Source organism: Canis aureus, chromosome 27, assembly GCF_053574225.1.
Source record: "Canis aureus isolate CA01 chromosome 27, VMU_Caureus_v.1.0, whole genome shotgun sequence".
NCBI lineage: Eukaryota > Metazoa > Chordata > Mammalia > Carnivora > Canidae > Canis > Canis aureus.
This window is the reverse complement of record NC_135637.1, coordinates 31,610,545-31,632,651: the sequence shown is the minus strand read 5'-3', so window position 1 is coordinate 31,632,651 and position 22,107 is coordinate 31,610,545. Positions and strand designations below refer to the sequence as shown.

At 48.2% G+C, this 22,107-nt stretch overlaps 1 protein-coding gene and 2 long non-coding RNA genes across 9 annotated transcripts; 1 reads left to right on the top strand and 2 right to left on the bottom strand.

Moving 5' to 3' along the window:
- Window positions 1–1,893: 1,893 nt before the first annotated feature.
- Window positions 1,894–4,282, bottom strand: LOC144299108 (uncharacterized). Its single transcript, XR_013365888.1, has 3 exons — window positions 3,893–4,282; window positions 2,695–3,352; window positions 1,894–2,254 (listed from the first exon to the last, which is right to left on the bottom strand). It is a non-coding gene; the product is annotated as an uncharacterized LOC144299108 (long non-coding RNA).
- On the top strand, window positions 2,929–15,828 carry PRAME (PRAME nuclear receptor transcriptional regulator). 7 transcript variants are annotated; one of them, XM_077874448.1, is made up of 6 exons: window positions 3,928–4,043; window positions 4,648–4,739; window positions 11,128–11,191; window positions 12,512–12,831; window positions 13,230–13,838; window positions 14,936–15,828. In XM_077874448.1, the coding sequence occupies exons 3-6, from the start codon at window positions 11,159–11,161 to the stop codon at window positions 15,510–15,512; spliced, it is 1,539 nt and encodes a 512-aa protein (XP_077730574.1). In that variant the 5' UTR covers window positions 3,928–4,043; window positions 4,648–4,739; window positions 11,128–11,158; the 3' UTR covers window positions 15,513–15,828. The 7 variants fall into 7 exon arrangements, with proteins under 7 accessions (XP_077730578.1, XP_077730575.1, XP_077730574.1 ...); XM_077874451.1 differs by having other exon boundaries at window positions 4,648–4,765; XM_077874452.1 differs by lacking the exons at window positions 3,928–4,043; window positions 4,648–4,739 and adding an exon at window positions 2,929–3,011.
- LOC144299109 (uncharacterized) lies at window positions 8,065–9,532 on the bottom strand. The gene is made up of 2 exons (XR_013365889.1): window positions 9,300–9,532; window positions 8,065–8,344 (listed from the first exon to the last, which is right to left on the bottom strand). It is a non-coding gene; the product is annotated as an uncharacterized LOC144299109 (long non-coding RNA).
- Window positions 15,829–22,107: the final 6,279 nt, after the last annotated feature.

The window sequence follows — 22,107 nt, the reverse complement described above, 5'->3', positions numbered from 1 at the left end:
TGGACAGGACACTCAAGGCTCTCTTATCCCCTCTGCATGTTTTGAGATGCAAGAGGGGTCTCCATGCAAATTTGCTCCTGAGCTCTGATAATTCTTAATTCCTCCTTTGCTCCAAACGCTGAAGCTTAGCACCCAGGTGAGCATGCAGATGCTCTGCTGCAGGCTGGAAAGGTGGTGGTGGGGATCTAATCCTTTTCCTAAGAAGTTACTTTAAGGCTGGATCTGTAGGACCTAGAACTGCAGAAGTACCACCCTCAGTTGTCAGCAAGAATTTGGCCTTCTAGTGAGCTTCCATCCCCACACAGCTAGTCTCTCTCCCACCCTGGGGGAAGGTTCTCCTGCCCTGAGTAAGCCCAGTCTCTGCCAGAAGCCTGAGTCTGGGATGAAAGGATGCTGCCCATGGTCTGAAGGCTCCAGCTGTTCCCTCTGAGCTCATTCATAGCTACCCCAAGAGTTTTCAAAAATGGTGGTTCCCCCAAATCAGGACACACAGTCTAGGGAATGTACACCAGCCATCCAGAATTCTCCTGAAGACCTTCCCCATCAGCCTAATCTTGCAGCAGATTGAGGGGTCCATGAGGCTACTTCAGGGATGTGTTATTAAATCAGGAGCCTACTGTGCTCTGGGCAGCATGGGAGCACAACCTAGAGAAATCCCATGGAGGAGCCCCACACCATGACTTCAGAGCCCCCAACTCTTAGACCAGTGGCTTGTCCATCCCAGCCTCAGTGTCTTCAACTGAAGAAAATTAAGAAAGCATTAAAGTTCACAGCATCCTTGCATGGATCTGGCTGCAAAATCAAAAGGCCAATGTTTCAAAAAAAAAAAAAAAAAAAAGGCCAATGTTTCCATTAATTGATAAGTGCTGGGCAGCCCCAGGGTAGGGGGTGGGGTGGGGGGGTGCTCAGCGGTTTAGCGCCACCTTCAGCCCAGGGCGTGATCCTGGAGACCCGGGATGGAGTCCCATGTCAGGCCTGCTGCATGGAGCCTGCTTCTCCCTCTGCCTGTGTCTCTGCCTCTCTCTCTCCTTCTCTCTGTGTCTCATGAATAAATAAATCTTTTAAAAAAATAAATAATTGGTAAGTGCTCTATGACTTTCATCCCCAGCACAATTAGGTGGAGAGTCCAGATTCTTTCCTTTTCAGGTTTACTTTAGGAGATCATAGAAGAAAATGTTTTCCTCTGTCTCATTTCCCACAAGTCAGCCTAAACTCAGCCTCCCTCAGCTCCAGACGCATAGTGGAACAGGCTCCTTCAAATGCATTCCCCTCCCTGTCTTCCCACAGCAAAGGTTTTAAAAGTTTCCATTGTGATCATTATAATTCAGTGCAGGGTGAGTTTTGTTTTTTGTTTTTTGTTTTTTTTTTTTTTTCATTTTCTAAAATGAAAATAGCTCTATTTTCATCACTGGCCAAGGAAAACAATATTATAGAAAAAGTTCAAGTAAATATAGAAAGAAATTTTAATATAACCAATGGTATTTAGTGACCATCTTCTGGACATCTTGGCCTGCCTATTATGTATATCTCAGAAGGTAGAGCTCATGTACCTCTCCCTCCCTCCCTGGAATATGGTAAACATTTGTAAGGATCATTTGAAGCAATGGGTGAATAATGGTATATATTAAATATTCACATTTAATTTTATGTGAAGGAATTGCGTTATATAATCAATCGTGTGACCTGCATTTTGCTTTCAAATATGACAGATACCATCTTTTTAGTGTATCAGTTGCAGTCAGCATGAACTTGGAATGGAGCCCCAAGTCAGGCTCCCTGCTAAGAGGGGAGCCTGCTTCTCCCTCTCCAGCTCTGCCACTCTTTCTGCTTGTGTTCTCTCTCTTTCTTTCAAACAAATAAATAAAATATTAAAAAAAAAAAAATAAACAAAACAGGATCCTCTCAACCTCCCAAGGCCTCAGATAGGGATCCTGAGCAACCAGGGAAGAGCCTGCTGGCCTTTGTAACTTTCCATGTCAGCCTCTTTGTTTTCCTCAAAGAGTTAGTTACAACTTGCTGCACTTTAAAACAATAGCTTCTTGTTTGGGTGATTTATTTATTTATTTACCTATTTATTTATTTGCTTTTTTGTTTTCACCCTAAACCTTATGAGCCAGAGACTGAGTATATCTGCGTGTGGGCTGCATCCGCACCACTCAAGGACAAATATTTGTTGAATGAATCCAGAAGGCCAGAGGCAAGGAGAGCATGAGTGTTTCCAAGTCCAAGCTGAAATCTGTTCTGGGTGATGATCCTAGGTGGATGGGAGATCAACGCAGTGGCCTCATTAGTATGTACCTATGTATTCATACATTGTTTTGTCTGGGTAGCTGGAGTGGCTAGGGCATGGGGATATCTGGGGGAATGGCAAGGCAGACCCAGGAAACTACTTGGCCTTCACTGCCTGGTTACTCTCAGCCACCACGACCTTCCCTATGGCCTGTGGTAACTGATTTAGGACCACATGCATGACAAGGCCCGCTCCCCCTCCTGCCCCCCCCTCAGAAAAAACAGTCTCAGATTTTGAGGAGGGGGAATATAGTCCCTCAGGCCAGCTTCACAGAGGCTGGTTGCACTTCTTCTTTTTAATTTTTTTTTTCATTGAACTTGGGCCCCACTGGCAATGCTAGGCACTACAGCCGACCTCGGCTTTGCCCTTACCACCCCCCCCCCGCCCCCGCCTTCTCTTCACACCTCATCCATCTGGGTGCTGCCATCTCTCCAGAAGCCCGACTCTTCTACCCACAAACGGACTGGCAGGAAGCGCCCAAACTGGACACAGTCCTTGCAAACATTCTGGCTTCCAGATCCCAGTGCCCCCTAGTGGCCCCAGACACAAAATTCCAAGGGTGAAGGGGCCCTGGCTCCCAGAGAAGCATAGCACCGGGCCACGGTGGGTGCCTGCTTCTCCCTCCACCTGCCCTCAGCATCCTTGACCTGCGCCCTGCTCAACCACCGCCCGCCCGGCCCACGTTTTCAGGCTTCCAATCTGGTCCTGACTTTGTCCAAAGGTATTTGTGGGTGAAGGAGGGGAAGCCCCACGCATTTCGGACTAGTGAAAAGCTGCCTTTATCTGAGGATTGGGGGAAGGGGAGTCGAGCAAATGCAGGAATCTGGCTTCTGAAAAAGCTCTGGAAAACCAAATCCAAGGGGGAAACTGAGGAAAGCACGCTCTGGAAAGAGGAAAATCGAATCAAAAGCCGGCGGAGGGCAGCCCCGGTGGTTCAGCGGTTTAGCGCCGCCTGCAGCCCAGGGCCTGATCCTGGAGACCCTAGATCGAGTCCCACATCGGGCTCCCTGCATGGAGCCTGCTTCTCCCTGTGCCTGTGTCTCTGCCTCTCTCTCTGTGTCTCTATGAATTAAAAAAGAAAAAAAAAAAAATCTTAAAAAAAAAGCCGGCGGAGGATCTCCTCTGCCCCAGAGCAGAGGTTACATAAATCGTAAAGTCCAGGAAGTAGGGGGCACCGGACAGGGCAAGGACATCCTTCCTAGACAAGGGAGGTAGGATCGTCCACCACAGGGCTCGGACACCCCACACCCCACAGGCAGAAGCATGGGCCCGAGGGTGAGGATGGGGATTTCCAGGCCTCCTCTCTGTCCTACATCCCTCCCTCATTTCACCCCACCCTATCCCCCACTCCTCACCTCCCTTGCCGCATCCTATCCCCTGTACCTCCAGCTGACCCCACTCGTACCCTCCCCATTCTCCACCTTACACCAGCTCTCCCAGGACCCCGCCCCCACCCGTGCCCCTCCCCAGCTGCAGCCAGGCGGGCGTGGCCAACAGGCGCGGCCCCGCCCCACCCGAGTCCCCGCCCAGCCTGCGCCCGCAGCCCCCGCTGGCCTCCCCGGGCGACCCCGCTGGCGATGCTAGGCTCTCGTGAGATTTCACCTTGCGGGAGAGAGGAGCCGGGATTGGTGGGCCGCGCGGTTTCCGGCGGGCGAGCGGGGCGGGGCGGGGCGGCTCGCTGAGGGGGCGGCCTGGCTTTCCCTCGGGGCTGTGTCCGCGGGACCACGTGGCCCGAGCGCGGTCTGCAGAAATCGTAAGTCGCAGCCCGGGCCCCGCGCTCTGTCGCGGCGGTGACCTTGGACTAATCGCCATAAACCGCCCTCCTCCCTCCCGACTCCCACTTCCATTTCCCCCTCGGAAGAGGGAGTTGCCGCGGGTCGGCGAGGAGACCGCGCACCCGGCCAGGCCGCCCGCCCCGGAGCAGTGGCCGCGGTGACGAGTTTCCCGACGTAACAGTCGGTGGAAGTCGGGCGTCGGGCGTCGGCGTTTATTGTTGGGGCTCGGAGCTGCGCGGTGTGCACTGAAGTGGGGTGGCTGCTGTAGGAATCCGGCCGCCCTGGAGGGGCCGGGTGCGAGTGTGAGGGCGCGTGTGCGCGCGTGCGCGCGTGTGGAGGGGGAGGGGGAGGGGCCGCGGAGGGCTCGAGGCCTGTCACGCCACGTGTCCTCCGGTTCAGCCCCAAGTGGCGGTCAGACCCGGAGATCAGAGGCGGTTCCCGCCGACCCGGCAGGCCCGGGTCTCCGGTTTCCCGGTTCCTCAGCGGCGTTCGCGGGGGTCTGCAGAATCCACGTGCGGACGCGCGGCCGCTCCCGGTTCCCGGGGCATTTGGGTTCTCGCTCTCAGACGGGGGTGCACGCAGGTGACCAGCAGGATAGCCGACCAGGGAAACCGAGTGTCGGAGGCTCTGAGGCCGGTCAGAGCTGCCCCGGAGTGAGCGGAAGACGTCCTCGGGTAAGCGGGCCCCTGAGCCGCCTCAGGTGTGTGGAGAGACCTCGCCGCTGCGGTGGTTCTTGTTACCGAGGAGCTGGACGCACACTGCTTCCCGAGGCTGCCTGAAGGCGGGCGGAGATGCAGGAGCAGGCTCCGTACTTTCTGGTCGTTTCCCCAGTGGACCATTTGTCCTTTTTTTTTTTTTTTTCTTTTCTTTTTTTCTTTTTTTTTTTTTTTAAATTTATTTACTTGAGAATGAGAGCAAAGAGGGGAAAAGAGGGACAGAGGGAGAAGCAGACTGACTCCCCACTGCACAGGGAGCGTGATTCAGGGCTTGATCCCAGAACCCCGAGATCATGACCAGAGCCAGAGGCAGATGCATAACTGACTGAGCCACCCAGGTGCCTCTGTCCTGTTGCTTTTTTTTTTTAAGATTTTATTTATTTATTTATTTATTTATTCATTCATTCATTCATTCATTCATTCATGAGACACAGGCAGAGGGAGAAGTAGACTCCACACAGGGAGCCCGACGCAGAACTCGATCCCAGGTCTCCAGGATCAGACCCTGGGCTGAAGGCAGGCACTAAACCCCTGAGCCACTGGGGCTCCCCCTGTCCTGTTGCTTTTATACAAGAAGCAACTCTAGTGTGTTGGGCAATGCAGCCCCAAAGCCATAGTTATGTTCAGAAACTCTGCTTGGGGTGAAGGAGCCAGGCTGGCTGTAGACCCCAGACACTTGACTCCTATTTGAGGTCAAGCAGGGACGGAGTGAGGGAGCCCTGGAAAGGTTTGGTCACTTCCCTGTGAGCTTGGTCCCTCGGAGGTAAGGGACATGCCTTGAAAGAACCCAGCTAGTCCTCTGGCTAAACCCCACGGAGTTCAGGGAGGCTGTGTGGCCCAACCTGGAACCGGAGAATGGACGCAGCCCCAGGACAACCTTATGCTCTGCGTGTGTCAGGCAGCACACCAGTATTCTTGACACCAGGACATCTGGCTCTAACCTCCAGAATTACTTGCCTCCAGAGCAGGAAATATTCCACAGCCACAAACACTGAACGTGTCCATGTCAGGACAGTCTGGGCCCAGGACCCTCAGAGGAAAAGAACATGCAAAGAGGAAAGCCACAGCTTCAGAGGAGTTTGGGGCAGAGAGAGAGAAAAAGATCAATCCTTTAGAACTGCTGAGCTGAGGTGCCTCAGACAGTGAGCTCAGACCTTTGCGATGCCTTCCTGGGGTTACTGTACCTCTCCCCAACGCATCTTTCTGGATACCTGGCAGGGCCCACTGACCTCAGCTGAGGACAGACCTGCTGACCCGTGGACTGTGGTGGGTAATGTCTAGGTGGAGCCTCCTGTTCTGACTTGTCCACTGCTGCCACACATAGAAAATGTTCCCATTTTCAGGTGACTTTTCCAGGCACGTTCCCATCATGCTGGTACAAGTGACAGCCACAGAAAGCCCTGGACCAGGGGCCTCATTCCTGTGCCCCCCTCCCATGACCTACTCTGTGACATGGGTGCCAGTGACCCATCATTGTGATTCCGAATCCAGCTTCAAGCTCACATTCCCAATCTCTCAGAGAAGTGTGAAGGGAGAGTATGACTGACAAAACAATGAGGATGTCTCTGAGGAAGTGACTTCTGGCAGACATTTTCACACTAAAGGAACCCTCTCGAAAATATGTCATGACATTGAAAACATGAAGGATAAAATGTTGGAAGCCTGTCCAAACTTAGAAAGCATGACGGTTTGCAGAAAAGCTGCTCACTCTGTACCAACAGTTATATGAGAAGAGTGAAACTACTCTTGATACATCTTTTTTTTTTTTTTTACAGAGAAATGGTTTAATTTTCAGTGGTTTAAAATCAACATACTAAATAAATAGTAGTTTTACTCTTTTTTTTTAAGTTTTATTTATTTATGATAGTCACAGAGAGAGAGAGAGAGAGGCAGAGACATAGGCAGAGGGAGAAGCAGGCTCCATGCACCAGGAGCCCGACGTGGGATTCGATCCCGGGTCTCCAGGATCACGCCCTGGGCCAAAGGCAAGCACCAAACCGCTGCGCCACCCAGGGATCCCTAGTTTTACTCTTTTATTCATTTCTTAACATGTTTATAGCCAACAGGAATAGAATTCTTCATGGTTGGCAAAAAAAATAAAAACAACAACAACAAAAACGGTTTTTGAATGGCCACAGAAAAACTCTAACTTTGCATGGTTTGTTAAGATGGCTTTGCATAGTTTCATGTTGCATGGCCCAGCTCTACTGTGCAAAGCAGAGTCAACCTGTGATTCATTTATTTTTCAGCTTGCTCCTCTTTTCATTTGCTTACTCAATAGAATGCAAGGTCTCTGGCACTCAGTAAATGTTTTTGAGTAAATTAAGGATGGAGAATAGAGGTGTGTCTGGATATGGGGAGAAGGGGTCAGCTGGGCTATAGACTTTCCTATGAACATGTCTACCCTGCCTCAGGACCTTCGTCAGCCCTCATCTTAGGGCATAGGTGATTTTTGTCAACAAGTGTGAGGCCATTGTTCCTGGAATCCTGAGGATCATTGCTCCTGCTCCAATGGAACATGCCTGATAGTCTGATGTATCTGGTTTTGCTCTGAGCCTCCACGGCCACCTTATGGCTTAGAGTTAAAGATTTGAGGGTCATTTGGATGACAGGGACACAGTACTAGACCCCATTCTCTCTTTCTTAAGCACAGTAACCAGTCTGACGAGGCTGTGAAAAGTAAGGAGGCTAAAGAGCAAAATCCTAGGAAGTATCCCTCTCCGGGGCTGAATGCCAAGACTGAGGCCCTTTCCTTCTCTCAAAATCTCTGTCACTGTTGCATCCAGGATTAATGCTTGTCACTTTCTCTCCCTTTCTCCAGATTCCGTTGGTCTGATTCAGTGCCCTTGAGCTAGAGGGACACACACACACACACACACACACACACACACACACAGCCCCTGACAACTTACATGCCCCCAGGTGGTCTCAGACACAGGTCTCCACCATTTAAGGGACACAGCTCCGTGGGAGCCAGAAGATCTGGCCTCCTGCTCTACTGTCATTTCCTCCTCTTCCTTCATCCTAGGCCTCGCATTGGATGCTCTGGGCCATTCCCCATTTAGTTCCCTTCCTGCCACCAGCTTGGAGCGAGTCATCTGCTTCCCCCCAACCACCACCACCATGCCTCCAGAAGCACATCCCCAGGAATAACCAACTGAATCTAGAGTGACCTGGACATCAGGAAGGTCCTAATTGATGAGGAAGAAAGAGGGAAAATCTCTTGTTTAGGTATAGATGTTACTGGATCTGAAGTGAAGCCACATCTCAGTACAAGAAGGAGCAGGGAGGGCCAAGAGAGACTACATTTTTAAAAGCACAGAGGGAAAAATATTTCAGGGCAAGAATTAATGTGACACCAGAGGGAAATTTCAGAGACATACTGGTTATGCGTGGAATCTTGTGTTCAAGGGCTGCCTTGAGGGAGCCTGAGGTGAGGCTGCTGCATCAGGACTGGGCTCTTGGCTTCTCCTTAGCCTGGTGCCCTCAAGACCAGCAGAGTTAGGGTCTTTCTCTAGAACTCAGGAAGGATCTTCCTTTGGCATTCCTGGAGCCTTTTGGATCTAGGAAAATAGATGGGCTTATTTTCTTTCTACACTTTATGGCTTGTCATATTCTTTAATATAGTGCTCAGTAGAACTGGGGGAGAATTCCTTGATTTCTGTTGATACTGATGGAAGATGGAAAGGTATTCCCCAGTATCATGGCCACACCCCAGGCTCCAAGAGAGGTGGGTTGACATTCCAGGGACATATTGGGCTGCCACGTTGGCACATGGCGGAAGCACAGAAATGTTCTAAAGGCCCCAATAAGGCAGATGCTCTGGGATCTGAGTTGGAATTCTGTGAATGGAAAGGATGAGCACAGATCACCCCACTCTGATGAGGTCAGAGGCCGCTCTGACCTGTGTAGCAAATGAAGACCATGAGAACAGGTGGCCAGGATGCAACAGAAACATCCTTCAGATTCATGCCTTGGGCTCAGGGAGTTGTCCTGAGCCAGTCCTGATCCTGGGCAGGAGGGACAGCACTTCCTATAGATTCTGCCTCCAACCCCACAGCATGTCCCTTGGTCCAAAGGCTCCACATGGAAATGCACAGAGGAGTCTGCCATTTTTCACAAGGGAAGAGTGGCTCATACTAAACATTTTTAGATCTGAAGACAGTGGTCACTTCTGCCTCCTTGGATTTCCTAGACACTGGGATCCCATAGACCCTTCGCAAGCTTGGACTTCTGCAGTTTTCCTGTTTCCCCGAGGTCCAGGTGGAGTCTTGTCAGTCTGGTGTCTCTAACATTGAGATTGTCTGACCACTTGGTGTGGGGCACATCCATCCCAACCCCTTGCCTGAGGGTGCTAACAGTTACTCTGCGGGGAGCAGTCTGATTCACCAGGCTAAAAATAAAATTAACAGTGAACTTTAAATTTCCTGTAAAGGTTATTGGAGGTACTGGATGAAAAGTTCCAGAGCAGGATTTCTGTGCCGAGTTAGCTCAGTAATTAGGGACATTTAAGATTACCTTTGTTACTAATCCCCGGTCTCCTGCAGCTGATTGATGATGGTTGTTGCCTGGGGGCTAAAAGGCCCATAGAGCACATTCCAATTCATCCCTATTTGATGCAAAGCCTACTGGTATAGGTAGTAGAAATTTGGAGAAAGCAGCCTCCGTGAAGATACTAAAGTGGAGAACATCCTTCAAAGAATCCCAGTGTCCTCGCCAGTGGTAGAGAAGAATTTGTTTGAGCATCACAATGCAATAGCGTGGAGAATTCTTTGTGAGGACAGGTTCTCTCCCTGTGTGTTCTAAAACGTCAGAACTACCAATATGTGTTCTCTCCCTGTGTGTTCTAAAACGTCAGAACCACCAATATGTGATCCAGCCCAACATGAGAATCATCCCTAAATTTGGCAGATCTTTAAATGTCAAATATAGCTTCACATTTTGTGAGGGAAAAGTGTTGGTGTTTGTGCACTGAGCTTAATACAGAGAGAAAAATTTTTATTTCTGTTCCTAATGGCACTCTCTCAGCAGAATGGGAGTCCTAATGGCACTCTCTCAGCAGAATGGGAGTAACTAAAAATCTTAGGGGCAGGGCCAGAGGGGTTTTTTGAAGCTCTATTTATATCAGTTATGTATTTCTTTATATATATTTCTTAACAATTATTCATATATATAAAAATATATATATAAAGCTGTTTTTATTAGTTTTTTAGGATTGAGGAAATAACAGTTGTTAATATATACTTGGGAAGGTGCCTTTGAAGATCACAGTTGGGGCTTAGACCCCTGGGAAATGCCTAGACCTGATCTGCCTTTGAAAGGGCAGGATATGGAAGAGGATACTTGATCCTAAAGAGGACGTCCTCTGGTGGCAGCTTCTTCATGACAAGGACATATGCATTTAGCTTTCCCTGCCTCTAAGACCCCCAAGAGCCCATGGCTCTAGAATCCTGGATTTGGTTGCCAATACGGTTCTGACCTCTACCTACCCCAGATTCCTATGTTGAATCTTTTCCAGCCAGTTTGCTGAGCTGATCCCAACCTTCTAGGAGGAAATGCCTTTTACCTCCTGGGAAGGAGGGTGGATCTTCTCCCTGTCCTTGGATTTAAAGGATCCATAGGGCAGCCCCGGTGGCACAGGGGTTTAGCGCCGCCTGCAGCCCGGGGCGTGATCCTGGAGACCCGGGATCAAGTCCCACATCAGGCTCCCTGCATGGTGCCTGCTGCTCCCTCAGCCTGTGTCTCTGCCTCTCTCTCTGTGTCTCTATGAATAAATAAATTAAAAATCTTAAAAAAAATAATAAAGGATCCATAGTCTTTGAAGTCCTCAAACAAAATGTATTTTTTCTTGTCTTGGGTATTTCCTTTGGTCCCATTACAAACACCCCGCTCCTCCCTTCTCCTGGCTAACTCCTACTTGTGATTTTGACCTGACCTCTTTCAGGGAAGCCTTGACCCTCAAAATCTGGAACACCGGGGCAGCCCGATTGGCTCAGTGGTTTAGCGCCACCTTCAGCCCAGGGCCTGATCCTGGAGACCCAGGATGGAGTCCCACGTCGGGCTCCCTGCATGGAGCCTGCTTCTCTCCCTGCCTGTGTCTCTGCCTCTCTGTCTCTCTGTCTCTCTGTGTGTGTGTGTCTCATGAATAAATCAATAAAATCTTAAAAAAAAAAAAGCCGTTAAAAAAAAATCTAGAGCACCAAGCATCTCTCATAGTCTGTCTATGAATGCACACATGGTTTGCAGTTTTAAGGTACCATAAAGTATAAGTGAATATTTGATATTATGGAATTTATTTTGTTTATTTCTTTTTTTCTTTTGGGATAACACCACTGTCTGCATAAAGCTGTCTTAACACGAACATTTGGGTTATTCTGATGTGGCCAAAACTTCCCCAAGTATACTTCCAGGTTGGTTTTCTTTTCTGTTTTCTGTTTCATTTATGAATGGGGCTTATGATTCAGTCAGTTGTATGGAGAAAGTAAAAAACCCAATCTAGATTAACTGGATGGAAATCCTGAGATAATAGCATTGTGCTTTCAGTTGGAAATTTCAGCTAGGATTTGAAAAGGAAGGTGTGGCTAAAAAGGCCTACCATATTGTTTCTGTGGAGCCAGAGGAGAGACCCAGAAGCTGGAGTATTAGACCCTGCCTGAGGTCTGAGCAGATTGCTCCTGGAACCATGCCCCATTCTGGTGAGGCAGAAGCTCTAAGCTTGGGACACTGCTATCATACTGCCCTCAACCATACAGTATAAATAAATGAGCAGCCTTTGCTTTTGCCTCCAAATGCAGTTTTGCCTTAATCTCAAACATTTTGGTCTCTACTCTGATAATACGCTGTTTTATACATCTACAGTATTTTCTTAACCAGATTTTTTGGAAATGAAAGACCTCTAATTAGTTGTAATTTTTTTATGACATTTTAAATATTTAGTTTGTGCTTGGTAATTATAGTTCATATAATTTATCATTTTGTGATTTTACTAGTTAAAGCTTTTTTAGAAAAATAATAAGCTAAAAGCTTAAAAAATGTTTCATAGGAAAAAAAATATTCTATGGAATATTTTTTAAAGTGGCGGCTGTGTTCTGAATGTGAGTTCTGGGTTCCCATAAATAAAACAGTAATTCTCATATCTGTAGGAGAGACATATAATAAAATCATCTTGGAAATAGTGCATTTATTTTTTTTGTCCCCAACTTCCACATACTATTAAATATGCCACTTTTATGCTTCAATATGTTTTGAATGATGCAGTGGCAGTCATTGTCCAGGTGTCCCTTAAGCTTTCCCATCTGGATGATTTGTTAGAGCTGAGAAAGGGGGTCCTGTGACATTCCCTATTGCTCTATATGTTCAACCCTCGTGTGATAATCAGCAACTTTTCCCTGAAAGGGATGGGGTCAGTTTTCAGGCACTTCAGTACTAACTGTGCAGTGGGGCTGGAATTAATTGCAGCAGTAGCCGGATATGGGATGGGGCTGGTGATCATCTTGCTCCCCCACTGAGGCCTGGTGAGATATGTGTTCTGATACATATATCAGATATCAGATATGATATCTCATATCGTAGGGGCAAAGCTGTGGCTTCGCAGAAAATGGAATGGGGTAAACAGAGGTCTCCCCAACTATTGCCAGAACAGTGACTTTGGCCTTGAGTTGGTTCCTCTCAAAGGTGGAATGCTAATGGGCTTGCTCATACTCAGCCTTGTTCCCTGAATGTTTTGCCAGGATTCCTTCCGGAGCAGATTCATCAGGATGAGCATGCCAGCCCCACCCAGACTCCTGGACCTGGCAGGTCAGAGCCTGCTGAGGGATCAGGCCTCAGCCATCGCTGCTCTGGAGCGGCTGCCCATGGAGCTCTTCCCACCGCTGTTCACAGCGGCCTTCACTGGGAGGCACAGTGAAACCCTGAAGGCAATGGTGCAGGCCTGGCCCTTTGCCTGCCTCCCTCTGGGGGCCCTGATGAAGGAGCAGCAGCCTCACCAGGAGACCTTCCAAGCTGCACTTGCTGGACTTGATGTGCTGCTTGCCCAGGAGGTTCGCCCCAGGTGAGGGTGATCCCATAGACTGGGAGGGCCCTCGGGGTCCAAGCAAGTACAGCTGGGGTCAGGGAAAAGTGCAGGGCCACAGGAAAGGCCAGAGACATCGGTGAGAAAGCTCAGAGCAGCCTTGGGGCCATGGCTGGGCTCCTCTAAGAGAACAGGCTGTGGACATGTATAGCCGATTGACCTGCAGAGGTGACCAAAGGAGTGCCTCGCAGTGGCACTTAAAGGTACTGCAAGTGGGGACCAGGAAGGATCACATTAGCCCAAGGAGCCACTGACGTCCAGGGTATGGAGTAAAAAAGTGAAGGCCAGGTATCTGGGCCTTGCCTAGATTCTGAGACTCACAGTCTTATTCCTGTTGATCTGAAAGCATCTCAGTCTGTACCCCATCTTCCCCACAGGAGGTGGAAACTGCAGGTGCTGGATTTACGCAAGAATGCTCATCAGGACTTCTGGACTGTATGGTCTGGGACCAGGGCCAGTATGTACTCCCTGTTGGACCCAGAGGTGCCTCAGCCCATGAAGAAGAGGCGAAAAGTGGAGGGTTGCAGGCCAGGGCCCAAGCCACCCTTGGCTCCAGTGGAGGTGCTGATAGACCTTTGCCTCAAGGAAAGAACCCCTGACGAGTCCCTCGCCTACCTCATCCAGATAGCCCAGCAGAGGAAGGGTATGATGCACTTGTGCTGTAAGAAGCTGAAGATTTTCGCAATGCCCATGCAGAACATCAAGAAGATCCTGAGAATCATACAGCTGGACTCTATCCAGGATTTGGAAGTGAATTGCACCTGGAAACTGTCCACCCTGGGGAAGTTTGCTCCTCACCTGGGTCAGATGGGCAATCTGCGCAGGCTCCTCCTCTCCCACATCCACATGTCCTCCCATACCACCCTGGCCAAGGAAGAGCAGTGCATCAGCCAGTTCACCGCTCAGTTCCTCAGGCTGCACCACCTCGAGGAACTCTATTTGGACTCTATCTCCTTCCTTGAAAACCGCCTGGACCAGGTACTCAGGTGAGGGATGGTGAGGTTTCTCAGTGGATAAGCATAAGCCCTTTTTTATTTCAGTAAAAGGTGGTGGGCATCTGCTGTGTACCTGCCATCAGCAGTGCCAGAGTGCATGAGTCTCCAGAAGGTCCACACACTGTCCCTGCTCTGTCCCTATGCACGCTGTCATGTAAAATCCCAGATAAAGATTGGAGATATGAACTGGGATAGATATTATTCAAAGGAGCTCCTAGCTAGGAATCTGTATAAGGGGAGCTTGGGCAAATGAGGGTGGCTTTGGGAATTCTTCCTGAGAAAATAATACCTATGTCCTGATGACCAAAAATAACTAAACTTGAGAGCATTGATGAAGGGAAAGCATATCTGATGTGAGGTTTTGGGTCACAAGCTCTTCACTCGGCAGCTTTGTCAACCTGAGCCTCTCCCTCCGAACCTGCTTCTGATTCCCTGTCTGTAAAGGGTTGCTCTGGGTTCCACGTAAGGCAGTAGGGAGGGAAGGAATGCCTAATTCTGAGGATGAGGGGAGCAGGAGTGAAGAATTGTGGGAAGTGACAGCTGGTATGTGGAGGATGCAGTGATCCAGGGTAGGCCCTGCTGGCTGCATGTTGCCAGACCTTACCCAGGTTAGCCCTTCATGCACAGCAAATATCAGCCTCTTCAGAAACCAGTAACAGTGACAGGGGTCATAGAAGTGGCCAGAAGGAAGCGGAGCCGAAAGCATTTCTAGTCTTGTCTCCCAGTACTAAAGGTCACCAGTTCCCTTCCCTGTTAGAGACATCATCGGGCCAGGCTTCCCACTGAGTGCCTCACATTGTTAGATTGATTCATGCTCACAGCACCTCCAAGGGCATGCCGTGCTCCACTTGACAGCAGGGAGGTGTTTGAGGTTCTGTTTACTTGGCCAAGTCACCTAGCAAATGAGTGCTGGAGAAAGGACTCCTTTGAAACTTAGGTTTGAGTGTCTTTTCTCCCCACACGGCATCCTGAGCTTGACTGTCATCGGTAATACCCTGGGTCTCTCTTTCTTCGAGGCCCAGGTCATCCCCACATCCCTCTGTCTACCATCTCCAACCCCCAGAACTAACTACTCTGTCTCTCCCCAGGTGCCTCATGACCCCCTTGGAGACCCTGTCAATAACTAATTGTCTGCTTTCGGAATCTGACTTGACACATCTGTCTCAGCACCTGAACGTCAGTCAGCTGAAGGACCTGGGTCTCAGTGGGGTCAGCCTGACCAATATGAGTCCTGAGCCTCTCCAAGTTCTGATAGAGAGAGCCTCTGCCACCCTCCAGGACCTGGACTTGGACGAGTGTGGGATCATGGACTCCCAGTTCACCGTCATCCTGCCTGCCCTGGGCCACTGCTCCCAGCTCACAACCTTCAGCTTCTGTGGAAACCCCATCTCCATGGATGTCCTGGAGAACCTGCTGCGCCACACCATCGGGCTGCGCAAGCTGAGTCATGTGTTGTATCCGGCCCCCCTGGAGAGTTATGAGGATGTCCGTGGCACCCTCCACCTGGGCAGACTGGCCCACCTGCATGCCAGGCTGAAGCAGATGCTGCAGGAGTTGGGGCGGCCTGGCATGGTCTGGTTCAGTGCCAACCCCTGCCCTCGCTGTGGTGACAGGACCTTCTATGACCCAGAGCCCATTCTGTGCCCCTGTTATATGCCTGCCTAGCTGAATACATGTATCATTGGCTTTACTCTGAGGACTTGGACACTGAAGCCTAGGCATACGTCTATGTTACAAGAGCACAGAAGCCACAGTTTGAGAAATTCTTCCTGATGTGAGCAGAAAAAGGAAAGGTGATTCAGAGGGGGGGGATGTTGACTTGGGAGTTCATAGGATCTTTGGGGAGATGCATCTTACAGTGTTAGAATTATGAATCTGAATTTCTAGAGGGAGATTCAAGTTTGGGAGGTAGATGTAGGAGTTATCCCTGCATAGATGGTTGTAAAAACATGGTCAGAAATAAAGAGAACCTCAGTGTCAACTGTCTGGTATCCTCTCTGCTACATGAAGTGTATTCTCCAGTTTAAACCTCAGGAACCTGCAGTTTCTGATTAAACAAGAAATTACAGCATTCGTGATGCTCAGACACTAAGCTGGGTGAGGTTCAGCTCCAGGAGTTCATGGCACTGTTTATCATTCCTTCCTTTGGCTCTAGTCTCTGGTGCACCTATTTTTTTTTTAAGTTTTTTTTTTTAAAGATTTTATTTATTTATTCATAGAGACAGAGAGAGAGAGAGGCAGAGACACAGGCAGAGGGAGAAGCAGGCGTCATACAGAGCCTGACATGGGACTCAATCCAGGGTCTCCAGGATCACGCCCTGGGCTGCAGGCAGCGCTAAACCTCTGCGCCACTGGGGTTGCCCTCTGGTGCACCTGTTACCTCCTCACTTAATCTCTGGCTGTTTAAAAGACTCCTAACTCTGGGAAACGAACTAGGGGTGGTGGAAGGGGAGGAGAGTGGGGGGTGGGGGTGAATGGGTGATAGGCACTGAGGGGAACACTTGATGGGATGAGCACTGGGTGTTATTCTGTATGTTGGTAAATTGAACACCAATAAAAAATTTATTTATTAAAAAAATAAAAAAAAAAAAACAGCACACACAAAGTGCATCCTCAGGCCTGGAACATACTAAGGGACCAATAGCACCACTGGAGGAAAAGTACTTTGGAGGGGCCTTGGCTGCTAACTCTACCAATACTCTGGACTTGAGTGCTCCTCCCCCATGGATCCAGTCTCCATCCCTGACCTCTGGCTGTACCAAGGTAGGGCTTTCCTGTGCATAAGTCAGGTCCCCAGTACTGGATGGGATGTCTGCCCTGCAGATGATCTGGAGCCTGTAGGCCTTACCAGCCTGTGCCTGTCTTCCCACCAGTTCCAGCCCTTTCTTGACTTCAACTAGTTGTGGTCAGTAAAATTATCTACATTCCTTTTAGCAAGATACTAAGATCATGTAGACCTATGACATTGGTTTAGTGTTTGTTTCCTACATTAGAAATAGTACCTCTTTTTGTGGGAACTAGGTCATGTCAATGTGAGATTGCCTTTCTCTCCAGAAAATCTGCCTTCCTCCCTGTCAAAGGTGGTAGGCCGACTGAGCAAGGAAGATGCTGAGGATTGGGGACCTAAGAATGAATAAACCTTTATGATGTCCTGGGGACCACTTGGGTGGAAGCAAGTAAATGTCAGACTGGGGAGCTGGGGCTGTGGAGGAGCCACCCTATGAGACAAAGCATCCAAATGAGAAGAAGATGTTACACTGTGGGGGTCTAACCCCATGGTCAATGGGCAGTTGGCTGTCCGGTGAACAAGAGGGCTCCCTGTCCCCACAACACTGCCTCCTGGCCCTAGGCTGTCTCACCTCTCTCATTGCATGGTCTCCCAGAGAAAAACCTAGAGAGAAGGCCACACACCGAGGCCCACACACGTCCCATTTCCTGAGTAGAAGCAAGTCAGCCCTGCTTGCTCTCCTTCCACTGGCTCTCGTTTAGTGCTAGCCATTGTGTTTGTGCGCACGCGCACATGTCCTTGCTGGGTGTCACAGCAACTGGCCCTTCTCCCTTCTCTTCCCACAGGGGTGTTATCCTCTTCTGCCTTCAGCCTTCTGTCCTAAGCCCAGTGAGAAAGAACCAGAAATGGGCCCTTCAGGTTGTGGGACACACTTTACCATTCTGACAAGAGAAAATGCAGAAACCTGTGTAAGTGATGCAATGCCCCTAGAAAGGGGGTCAGGGAAATATCTCATTTCTTCTTGATGTGCACCTTGTCCCAGCATCCCCAACACAGACCCAAGTTACAGGGACTAATGTCCAAAATGGGAACCAGCAGCTCTAAGATTTGAGGAAAAGCGTACAAAATGGACAGGTTCTCTGGGAGGAAGGAGCAAAAGACAAAGCATCACATGATCTCAGCACTGGGTTCCACAATCACAAAATAAGAGACAACACTCCATAATGACATGGTGAGGTTTATGTGTGGGGCTAACATGACAAGCAGCCATCAGAGTGCCCTGCGCCTGGATAACCCCATGCAGGAAAGTGACGATTATAGCTGCCTGATGCAAGGAAAGAAAAAGCAAAAGTCAATACTGCATATTGCTTTTAAAGCAGAGTGTACTGCAGTCAGGACTCTATTTGACCTGGAGACCTCATTTGAGAGAGGAATCTGGCAAGATTCTTCACTCGGAATTTAGAGTTTGCCATTAAAATGTTCAAAGAGGCATAGTATCAAGGCAATGAGGTTTTTGGTTTTTTTTTTAAGATTTTATTTATTTGTTTGACAGAGCACGCACAAGCAGGTAGAGCAGCAGAGAAGGAGAAATAGGTTCCCCGCTGTAGGCAGATTCCAGGACCCTGCAATCATGACCTGAGCTAAAGGCAGATGCCTAACCACCTTAATCAACTGAGCCACCCAGGTGCCCTAGCAATGAGAGTTTTACAAGTTGGGCTTGGTTGGGGAGAGTCCTTATCAGTAACGTGGCCGTACAAAGGGTGTGGGGAGATAATGACAGCTGGTGGCAGGGGAACCACCTAAATGAAGGCCCTATTGGGGAGATGGGTGTCTCCAGGTCATTAGAAAACAGGCAGGAGGTGTATGGCACACACAGTAGATTGTTCATTAGTGATTCACCTTGGAGCCTGATCTGCAAGGGAGACAGAATGGATTTAGGGCTGCTGGGGGATAAGGATGTGAGAGGTAAGAATATGGATAAAAAAGAATCAGAACACAATCTCATGGAACAAGCCTGGCCTGAAAAGGCATTGAAAGGAGACCTGAGGCCTGGACAGAATGAAGGATGTCAAATATTTCTAGGAGAGGGAGTTGGGGAGAACTGAACTATTCCTTAATGCCAGCAAGAGCTGCTGACTTGACCCAAAATCCAGATCAGTATTAGTTTTACCTTTTATTTTTTTCAAAATAGGCTCCACCCAACGTGGAGCCCAACACAGGGCTTAAACTCAAGACTCTGGGATCAGGAGATCAGGACCTGAGCTGAGATCAAAAGCCTAATGCTTAACTGAACGAACTACGCAGGGCCCACCCCTGGATCGGTATTAGGAACCCAGATAACTGCTACTGCTACTACTAAGGGCAGCGGTGTGGTGCCTGTACAACCAGAAAAAGGGAGAAATATCCCAGACTCTGCCTCTGACATGAAATCATTGTGAGAAGCATATTGTCATCGCCTGATCAATCTTGTATCTTACTGGTGATCTTGGGCTGTGAAACTTAAAAAGACAAAACGAGCTGAGCAATGGGTGGCCCTTTGGGCTGAGCTGAATTCTGGTATGGGATTCATTTGCTGCTCCAGAGAGAGAACTTGAGCATCGACAGGAGACAAACCTGGGGTTCTCACAGGAGGCTGTTGGTCCAGACATCTAAGAGCTGTTGAGATTAATTTAGAAAGAGATGAAGAACAAGAGGGAAAGGTGACATTTGGATGAGCAGAATTTAATATAATATGGCAAAGCAGGACCTCAGAGGGCCAGAGCACAGAGCCATTGCCCACAGAATTTTTCAATGTTTTCTTCGATATATCTTCCAATCTCGAGAAAGAGCAGGGCCACAGATCCCTGAATCTGTGTCACGGGCAACTGCAGTCTGTGGAAATGCAGGCCATCAGCACTGTGCGAATTACAAACATGCCAGAGTGGGTTTCACATGGGATGCACAGGTGCTTGGTGGATCGCACATGTGTCAGACCTCTGCAGGCTCCAGTCACTCAAGGCCTGGTGAGCACCTGCACAGCTTTATTCTAGTCCATAGGCTATTTGATAATTTTGAAAATTAATAAAGAGAAATCTTACTAAAATGGAGTCTGGAAATCAGAAAGGGGAACTCTTGTGCCTACTGCTCCTTGGAACCTTTTGCAGATCCAACAGGAAGAGACCTACCTTCCCTTCCCAACAGGAAAAAGAGGGTACCTTACTATGCTTTACTGCCCCAGCAGGAGAAAGGAAGATGCTCTCTACCCCTCACCCTCCAACAACCCAGCCAATGAGTGACAGTCCCAACTCAGCCAATGAAAAGCCATGATTCTTTTAACTCCTAGTTTACTCCAATGGACTTTGTGTTTATAATAACCCTTTCCCAGCCCCCACCCCAGCTCTCCTCTAGGTCCTCAGCTTTGTTCTCCAGACTCACCTATGGTTTTGCCACAACCTCTTTGTCCTGAATAGCAGTTCTGTGCTATTCCTGAATAAACCCATTTCACTGGTACAATAATTGAGGGTTTTTTCTTTCTTTCTTTTTAACATTTTTCTGCTTTTCATTTTTTTATTGAAACATGTTGATGCATGTTATATTAGTTTCAAGTGTACAACATAGTGATTCAACAATTCTGTTATGCTGTGCTCATCACAAGTGTAGTTACCATCTGTCACCATATGCTGCTATTACAATACCAGTGACTATACTCCCTATGTTATACCTTTCATCCCCTGACTTATTCCTTCTTTAACTAGAGGCCTTACTTGCCATTCCCCTTTATCCACTTTCTCCATCCCTTCATCCTCCAATAACTGACATTTTTATTTCAAGGTTAACAATATCCAGTCATGCTTTGTTGAGATGGATCCATATTTTCTTCATTTTACTCCTAGGTGAAGAATCAGATGCTCCACTTGCTTCTTCCTTCCTTGTAGGTCAACTTGGCCAAAATTTTAGCTGAGGGATAGAGAAATGCTTCTAGACAATCCCTTAAAAGGGACAAAATGGAGCAGGACAGAGATGAAATCTGATTAAGGGATAACTGGTATTGCTTAACAAACCTTCCAACTCACTGAGCAAAGAGCCCATAATCCACAGCAGGGTGCCTGTTTTAGTTGGTGGGTGTGAACCCATAGGAAGTAGAAAGTTGGGTCAGGGATGAAATGTGTGCTGGTTTGCTCATTTATATAACAACAAATACTAGAAGGCTTATCAACCCTAGCCAAATAAACAGAAGCTTATTAACAATTTTTAATATACTAGGTTCTGTGCTAGGTACCAGGGGTACCTAGGATATAAAGTAATATGGTTGCCTCCTCTCTGGTCCTTGGAAGATCATAAGTGCCTCAGGAATGAATTAATGAGGCTGAAACATGGGATGTGACTCTGAGCCACCATAGGCTGGCCCCCCCACTTGAAGTTACCCCTCAAGCATTTCCATTTCCTGAGAGTGTGCTATGGCAACTCCTAGAAACACAACCTACACAGCAGGCCCAGTGGATTAAAAGAGAGTCTGGGATATTATCTCCCCTATTCCAGAACTTCTAATGTGGGGTAAGAGCTATGGCTTATTGAGCATAACTTCATTTAATCATAAGATCATTCCTTTTGAGTATACGTGATGTGATTTATAATAAATAAATAGATATCCAGAAATAAATATCCCAGAAATAAATATACGGGATGCCTGGGTGGCTCAGTGGTTGAATGTCTGCCTTCAGCTCAGGACATGATCCTGGGGTCTGGGATCAAGTTCTGAATCAGGCTTCTTGCAGGGAGTCTGCTTCTCCTTCTGCCTATGTCTCTGCCTCTCTATCTCTCTCTCTCTCTGTCATGAATAAATAAAATCTAAAAGAAAGAAGAAAGAGAAAAAAGAAAAAAGAAAAGAAAAAAAAGAAATATCCTTGTTGTTCTCTCTGGTACAGAGCTCCTGAAACTTGATATATCTCAAGTGATGAAAGGGGGGTGGGGAGTGCCTTTTGTTATGTTAATGAGGTGACTGACTTCTGGAAAACACCTAAAGATGAAGCCTGGTTGCCAGTAAAGTCAACCATGTGGTTAGAAGGTTAGAACTTTCAATTTCATCCCTGACCTCTAGGGAAGAGAATGGGACTAGAGATTGATTCATTTACAAATAACCAATGATTTAATCATTCATGCATCTGTATGAAACTTCCATAAAAACTCAAAAAGGGAGAATTCAGAAAGCTTCCTGGTTGGTGAACATGTGGAGATTTGAGGATTGGTGTGCTCCTTAAGGGCTTGGAAGCTCTGTGTCCTTCCCCCATACCCTACCTTATACAGTTCTTCCATCTGGCTGTTCCTAAGTTATAGCCTTTTATAATAAACCAGTAAGCTAGTGAGTAAACTAGCTTCCTGAGTTCTCTGGGCCTCTTGCAAATAAAGCAAACTCAAGGAGGGGGTCTTGGGAACCTCTGATTCATAGTTAGCCAGTCAGAAGCACACGTGACAACCTGGACTTGAGATTGACATCTGAAATGGCAGCCTTGTGGGACCAGGCCCTTAACCTGTAGGATCTGATTCTATCTTCAG

Coding starts and splice junctions, on each gene's coding strand:
- PRAME (XM_077874452.1), top strand. CDS start 11,159: ATGTGGCCAAAACTTCCCCAAGTATACTTCCAG. Junction 11,192..12,511: donor TTCCCCAAGTATACTTCCAG/GTTGGTTTTCTT, acceptor ATGTTTTGCCAG/GATTCCTTCCGGAGCAGATT. Junction 13,839..14,935: donor CGCCTGGACCAGGTACTCAG/GTGAGGGATGGT, acceptor GTCTCTCCCCAG/GTGCCTCATGACCCCCTTGG.